The following is a 7,500-nucleotide window of genomic DNA, read 5'->3' as shown; positions in this document are numbered from 1 at the left end:
GTTTTTAATGCCGGAAGGCGAGTCACTGAAGAATCAATAATCATCTTGTCCGTTCCGCTTGAGAAAAGACAGACGTTCAGAGTTCCCATTGTTCGGCTGGGTGTTCAAGGGCTGGCTGTTTTCTCGCTCTATGACGTCCAGCTCTATACTCTGTTGTTTGAAGGTATCCCACGCGTGACGATAGTTCTGCAACAGTGATACCGTAAAAGTTATCATTTTTGAATTATCATCACCATCATCACCATCATCATCATCATCATCATTATCAGTATCATCATCATCGTCATTTTCGACGTCGTCGTCATCGTCGTTGTCGTAGATGTAGTCGTCGTTCAAGAAGTTGAAATAGAGTTTCAGACACAAACAACTGTTCGCTTTTTAGAGCAGGACGTTTCTTTCTTGTTTATTTTGAAAACAGCAGAGCGAGCAAATAACAGGTGAAAGTCAGTAGCTACATTAGAGTAGACAAATCAAAAACTAGCAACACTTTTGCTTTCAAATGTTTCCCCCCAAATGGGCGATGAATAAAACCGCCTTCCACCGTCAGACTCACAATGGTATTGTTCCCAGGCCTCGATCTTTGATCTTTGACGCATATTGTTTTTCATCTGACGCATCATCTGACTCATTTGTCAGACACCTGGCCCGTCGACCTTACGATAGTGTTGACATGTATTATCTGCCCATCAGTGTTCCTACCAAGCGGACAAAACCAGGACACTTTGACCTATACATATACTCTTCACAAAAAGTGAAGGACCACTTTTTTAAACTCATCCCAAACAGAAATGATTCAGTTGACAGATTTATTCTTTTCTTTAGTGTTGTTTTGAACAACCGAGGACAGTCTACAGAAAATGTCACGTCAAACACCACAGTTCAAACAAAGCCGGAGGTAGTTACTCTCGACAAACCCCTAATTTCAAATTTACAGCCGCTGTGTTTCTTACAACGAAGAACGGCAAATTCTCCTCCCGACTGCGATCACCAATTAACCTGCCCACTACATACGACGTAAGATGATTCCATCCCAGACTGTCAAAAATACCCCATCTAGCGATTTTGTTCTGCCATATGCAAAGCGCTCTCCACTACGCCTCCAGACTCTTATGCGCCAATCAACATGATCCAAGAAGAAGAGGGGACAATCGGTAAACAGGACGTTAGCCCACCGATGATGATTACCTCTTAACATGATTGTGGGCAGCTCGATGGTTAGCAGTCAGTGTTGTTTTGCGGACTGAACATCGTGCGCAGAAGTTGAAGGCGTGCAAGCAGTTTTGAACAGTTTGATCATTGACACAAGCGTTGGTGGAAGGTCATGGCCGATGCCTGCTGCTGTTTGCAGCAGCCAATCCTTGCCGCATGACCTTCATTTGGATGAAACGATCCTCCATTGTTGCGGTGATTGTAGGTCGATCAGACAATTGTCGTTACTGTGCTCTTCCAATTGCTTGAAGCTCTGCCTTACTCTGATTATGTTTGAGTGAGATACGGCAACACTCTGAGCCACTTGCCTGGCACCAACAACATCTTGTAGCCATCCAATTGCAATTAATCTACGTCGCTTACTTTTTGTCATAGGGGCTTGTTGCTATATTGCAGTATTTTGTCAGTGTTTCAGTTTATGAAGGTACGTTGGTGAGCACATTACGTGGTCAGAACCCTGTTGCAGAATGTGCATCACTGGTTATTGCCCTTGCAGGGTTTGCGCCATATTATCGTGGAAGCGTAGACAGCCGATTTTCTCCCCACGCCAAGTTGGCTGCTGTCTTCCGTCTTCGGTGGTTGAGGTTCTTACTCAGGGTTGCCTCCTCCCCAAGAGTAGCTGCCTTGCTGGGCTGTCGAGTCCACTCTACCCGGGTTTGTTGTCGAAGTTTTCCTTCTCGTAGCCTTTGCCTTTCCCAAGGCGCACACAAGGCAGTGCGGGTTTTGAAATCGGAGTTGTCCTTCTCCTAGATGAGCGACCATCCAAGGTTGACGAGCCTCATCTGCCCGAAGCAGCTGGTTTTAAGGCGCCAGGGAACCGCCTGCATCCCTTCTCCTGTTAGTCGAAGACAGGGCCCGCCACGTGAAGGCCAGGAGCTGGATTTGACTGTCAGAGGTGTCTGGAGACACGAAGCCATATGGAGCATTTCTTGGGAAGTAGGCGCTTATCTCAACTTCCACCCCGGCATAACAGTCCTTGGGCCCCAGGGTTTGCGCCCATTGTATATGACTTTGAAAAAAATTCGTTTTCCTGCGTGTTTAGGATGACACAGAAACACTGCCTGACAAAAATGTTCCTAGAGCAAGACTCAGTATCCTTTTGTGAAAGCCCAGAAATCAAGTTTCAATCAATGTGTGGAACACTTGAGTTTTGGCAAAGTTTTAAAGAGTGTACATTTTCATGACTGGCCCTTAACGTTTTTTGAAGAGTATATTTTCAATCCAGGTCAAACAGGCCTTTTGTCCTCTGAGGCTGGAAACAAAACTTGACCCACCTGCATGGCCACAACGTTGGAGACGTCTTCTGGCTTGGGCACAGATTCCGGCAGTCTGTACAGCTTGCGGAAGATGGGGATGATGAGTTTGGGGTCCAGCGTTTCAGGGTCTTGGCAACCTGTTAAAAAAGTCATACATGACAGGCCCGATGTCGCTGGACTTGATAAGTGTTTTGGGGTTATGATGGTAAGCTACTTGTTTGGGTCGCTATGTCTCTATGTTTGTCTCTTTATGTCTCTCTCTGTCTGTCTCTCTGTCTGTCTCTCTGTCTCTGTCTCTGTCTCTCTCTCTCTCTCCCCCGCTCGTCTCCTTTGTGTGTGAGTGTGTGCCACGGTGTGTGTGTGTGTTAGTGTGTGTGTGTGTGTGCGTGTGTGTGTGTACGTGTTGGGTGTGGGTGTTAGTGTGTGTGTGTATGTGTGTGTGTGTATGTGTGTGTGTGTCTCTGTCTGCCTGCCTGTCTGTATCTCTCTCTCTCTCTCTCTCTCTCTCTCTCTCTCTCTCTCTCTCTCTCTCTCTCTCTCTCTCTCTCTCGTGTGCTTTATCAACCGTGAACCTCACTTTTTCTCCTTTACTACCATACCTGGCTCATGTATCTATTGTGATCATTTCAATATCCTTGTAAATCACCTGTGATGCAACTGATGATGATACCACAGATAACGCTGGTCAGTACGCCGATCACTCCAAACCACACGTAGGAGATGTCATACATTGAAAAGTGCCTGAACGACAGAAACCAAACATTTAAGACACGTACTTTTCCCAGTGTAGACTATTTTCAGAGCTCCCAAAACTGCGCTTCCCTGCGTCCCATAGAACCAGAAAAGGCGTACTAGAAAATCTTGAAGGGGTCCCGCGACAGACTAAACCCAAAACGAGCGGGTCCAGGGACAAAATAAAATTAATGTGCGTCATCGTGCGGAAAAATAAGGCCTTTGTGAAGGTCTTACAACACTGCAATAAGTCAGCCTGGTCTTTAAAGATGCTGGTCCGCTCAGAGCATTGTTAAAGCAACGATTTGTGGTATTTGTTGCAGATGAGAATATCCATACTCAAAATGTACAGAAATATCCCACAGATTATCCCACAGTGTTGCCAGCCAAACAAAACTAATCTAGACTAAAACATTATTGACACCAATTTCGCACCCAAATTAAAGCTTTAATTCCCGTGTCATTTCATTCAAACTGTATATACCAGTTAAGGCCGATCAATTAACTATCTGGATCAGGATTTGAAATTGACGAAAAGAATTGGAACTTAGCAGCCACTGTCACTAGTGAAGTTCGATTACGTGTACTGCATTGGAAAATATTGCAAAACATTTATCCAACTAATATTTTATTGTGTAAAATGAAAGTGAAGGCTGATAAAAACTGTACATATTGTAAGGATGAACTTGATGTATTGGAGCATTTTTTCTTTGAGTGCCCAACAGTGCTCAGGTTTTGGAAATATATTGAAAATGTACATTTTAGTAAACATTGGTGAAAGAATTAGGTTGAATGTTACAGATGTGCTTTTTGGTATAAAAAGTAACAGCAAAAATATGAAGAAGATTAATCATATTATTTTAATCGCAAAGATGTGCGTAAGCATTTTTTTAAAAAACGATTCACGATTAGCACTGGAAATTATTTTTGGAAATCATGTTGTTTTGAGATTTCGTTAGTCTGAAGTTTTATTAATTAAAAACAAATTATTGTTTATTTTCTTTGATATAATGTAAAGACAGCCATACATTATGATGCGAATATTGTTTTAAAAAAAAGATCAATATATGATGACGTATGATCATGTTGATGCTACACAGTCATGTTGACACGTATATTTTTTTCACGTATGACTATTTTTAGTCCTTTTGTATAATGTACAAGTCTTTCTGAACCGCATGTAAATGAGAGAATATGTGTGCAAACAGAAAATACAGTTACCATGTTTGTTATTTTGTGTTTTATTAATTGAATAAAAAAAAAATTAAAAATTAAAAAAAAACCTATCTGGATCACCTTTGGGATTGAAGATTTAATTTATATGGATCATGTGACCGCCGCTCAAATAAGGGTACCCTCAAAATCCTTGGACCCCATACAAACTAAAAGTGAGGGTCCCAGGACCCTCTTGGAAGAGCGACTTTGTGGAGTTCTGATTTTGTAAACGACGACTGATATGTGCAGGCTTTTTACATCGGGTTTACATACACACTTCCAGGCTTTTTACATCGGGTTTACATACACACTTCCAGGCTTTTTACATCGGGTTTACATACACACTTCCAGGCTTTTTACATCGGGTTTACATACACACTTCCAGGCTTTTTACATCGGGTTTACATACACACTTCCAGGCTTTTTACATCGGGTTTACATACACACTTCCAGGCTTTTTACATCGGGTTTACTTACACACTTCCAGGCTTTTTACATCGGGTTTACATACACACTTCCAGGCTTTTTACATCGGGTTTACATACACACTTCCAGGCTTTTTACATCGGGTTTACATACACACTTCCAGGCTTTTTACATCGGGTTTACATACACACTTTCAGGCTTTTTACATCGGGTTTACTTAGGCCAAAAAAAAAATAGGTGTGGTTACGGTAACATAGCCAAACAAAATAGGGTAGGAAGGTAGGCAATCACTTTTTTTTAAAAACTTTTTTTTCTAATGTGTACAAATTAAACCTACTTGACAGGGAAATAAGTGTGCGACTCGAGCGCTTTCGCTTTCATTGCGTTTTCTACACTCGTTTTCTTGTTGTTGGTTTTTTTTTGACAAATGTAATAAAAAGTTATAGGGTCGGCCCCTAAAAATAGGGTAGGTCGAGTTACCGTAACCACATCTATTTTTTTTTAGGCCTTACACACTTCCAGGCTTTTTACATCGGGTTTACATACACACTTCCAGGCTTTTTACATCGGGTTTACATACACACTTCCAGGCTTTTTCATGCACTCTTCCAGCTGGACACAAATGTGAACCCCGGGCCCGGCGCTTATTGTGTAGGGTGGACATTGGTTTAGTTCTTTTAAGAAATAATTTCGTAACTGACATTAGTGTCGATCTGTACAATAAATAAAGATATCCCACCTTCTTAATGTTGGTATGTTTCTATGTAGAAGGGTTCTCTTACAAGTCTCGACAGATCTAATTTGGTGGTGGAGATGATTGCTTACACGCGAAGCAACATACTATAGCTTTAAGCCTAACAATAAACCTGTTTCGGAGAGTACATGTCACTTGCCCTCAGCACCCTTGTCGTCATAATCACTTAAAAAATGCAAATTAAATGATAGTGTCACAGATAGTAACACTGTTCATTCTTACTTTGGCATTTATTTGTTTAAAGACAGCTTTTCATAGACTGTGTGCGCATGCAAAATCATTCCACTTGATCCGATGTTCTTGACGTTTCACCTTTCAAGTGACGTTGAATTGACATTCGCGTTCCATGCCATCGTGGTAAGATCAAACCCCTCTGACGCAGCACTCGTCATGACGTCATGAATGGTGACGTCAGCAAATGAGTCGTTGTTGCCCATGAGAAATGTTGTGTTGTCCAAGCCCGAACAGTTGTGTGTGGGTCCGGGAGGAAGTGAAACCAGGGGGGCTCCGTACATTCTCGTCCCAAGGGCAATCCAAAGGTTGACAACCATCCCTATCAACCCTCCGCCTATAGCACCCTGAGTTAAGTATATAAGGAAGGATTTATTGCCTTGAATTGTTATTTACATAATATTATTTATCTCTTTTTTTATGTTGATGATTAGTAAACTACATCAGACCTGCTGATATATGTATGCTGTGCTGTATTTAAAATGTGATTAAAATGTTTAAAACAAAAAAAAAAAGAAAGGAAGAAAGAAAGGATTGAAGAAAGGAATGAAGGACGGGAGGTAGGGAGGAAGAGACTCAGGGAGGAAGGAAGGAAGGAATTTAAGGAAGGAAGGTAGGGAGGAAGGAAGGTAGGGAGGAAGAGACTCAGGGAGGGAGGAAGGAAAGAAGGAAGGAAGGAAGGAAGGAAGGAAGGATAGAGGAAAGGAATGAAGGACGGAAGATAGGGAGGAAGAGACTCAGCGAGGAAGGAAGGAAGGAATTTAAGGAAGGAAGGTAGGGAGGAAGGAAGGTAGGGAGGAAGAGACTCAGGGAGGGAGGAAGGAAGGAAGGAAGGAGGTAAGGAAGGAAGGAAGAAAGAAAGGAATGAAGGACGGAAGGTAGGGAGGAAGAGACTCAGGGAGGAAGGAAGGAAGGAAGGAAGGAAGGAAGGAAGGAAGAAAAAAAGGAAGGATAGAGGAAAGGAATGAAGGACGGAAGGTAGGGAGGAAGAGACTTAGGGAGGAAAGAAGGAAGGAATTTAATGAAGGAAGGTAGGGAGGAAGGAAGGTAGGGATGAAGAGACTCAGGGAGGGAGGAAGTAAAGAAGGAAGGAAGTTAGGGAGGAAGAGACTCAGGGAGGGAGGAAGGAAAAAAGAAAGGAAGGAAGGAAGGTAGGGAGGAAGAGACTCGGGGAGGGAGGAAGGAAAGAAGGAAGGAAGGAAGGAAGGAAGGAAAGAAGGAAGGATGGAAGAGACTCAGGGAGGGAGGAAGAAAAGAAGGAAGGAAGAGACTCAGGGAGGAATGACGCAAGGAAGGAAGGAAGGAAGGAAGGTGGGGAGGAAGAGACTCAAGGAGGAAGGAAGGAAGGAATTTAAGGAAGGAAGGTAGGGAGGAAGGAAGGTAGGGAGGAAGAGACTCTGGGAGGAAGGACGCAAGGAAGGAAGGAAGGAAGGAAGGTAGGGAGGAAGAGATTCAGGGAGGGAGGAAGGAAGGAAGGAAGGAAGGAAGGAAGGATAGAAGAACGGAATGAAGGACGGAAGGTAGGGAGGAAGATACTCAGGGAGGGAGGAAGGAAGGAAGAAAGGAAGGTAGGGAGGAAGAGACTCAGGGAGGAAGGAAGGAAAGAAGTAAGGAAGGAAGGAAGTATCATAGATGAACAAATCAATCAGGAGGTTTTGATTGTATGATAACAAGTAC

The 7,500-nt window shown here is 42.9% G+C and overlaps 2 protein-coding genes across 2 annotated transcripts in view; both read right to left on the bottom strand.

Annotated features, from left to right (window-relative positions):
* The window catches only part of LOC138972743 (sodium-coupled monocarboxylate transporter 1-like), a 24,953-nt gene that overhangs the window by 755 nt on the left and 16,698 nt on the right, over window positions 1-7,500 (bottom strand). The window contains exons 13-16 of the mRNA XM_070345410.1: window positions 5,905-6,170; window positions 3,112-3,206; window positions 2,484-2,602; window positions 1-186 (exon numbers count right to left, since the gene is read on the bottom strand). The exon at window positions 1-186 is cut by the window's left edge and continues 755 nt beyond it. Of these exons, the coding sequence (XP_070201511.1) occupies window positions 34-186; window positions 2,484-2,602; window positions 3,112-3,206; window positions 5,905-6,170 (633 nt within the window). The 3' untranslated portion in view covers window positions 1-33. The remainder of the gene's footprint in view (window positions 187-2,483; window positions 2,603-3,111; window positions 3,207-5,904; window positions 6,171-7,500) is intronic.
* LOC138973940 (transmembrane protein 78-like) lies at window positions 6,630-7,453 on the bottom strand. The gene is made up of 2 exons (XM_070346644.1): window positions 7,335-7,453; window positions 6,630-6,816 (listed from the first exon to the last, which is right to left on the bottom strand). The coding sequence occupies exons 1-2, from the start codon at window positions 7,451-7,453 to the stop codon at window positions 6,630-6,632; spliced, it is 306 nt and encodes a 101-aa protein (XP_070202745.1).

The sequence above is a fragment of the Littorina saxatilis genome, linkage group LG8, assembly GCF_037325665.1.
Source record: "Littorina saxatilis isolate snail1 linkage group LG8, US_GU_Lsax_2.0, whole genome shotgun sequence".
NCBI lineage: Eukaryota > Metazoa > Mollusca > Gastropoda > Littorinimorpha > Littorinidae > Littorina > Littorina saxatilis.
Note: the sequence above shows the minus strand (reverse complement) of the source record. Positions and strands in the feature narration are given on the sequence as shown.

Coding starts and splice junctions, on each gene's coding strand:
- LOC138973940 (XM_070346644.1), bottom strand. CDS start 7,453: ATGATACTTCCTTCCTTCCTTACTTCTTTCCTTCCTTCCTCCCTGAGT. Junction 6,817..7,334: donor TTCCTCCCTACCTTCCGTCC/TTCATTCCGTTC, acceptor TTCCTCCCTAAG/TCTCTTCCTCCCTACCTTCC.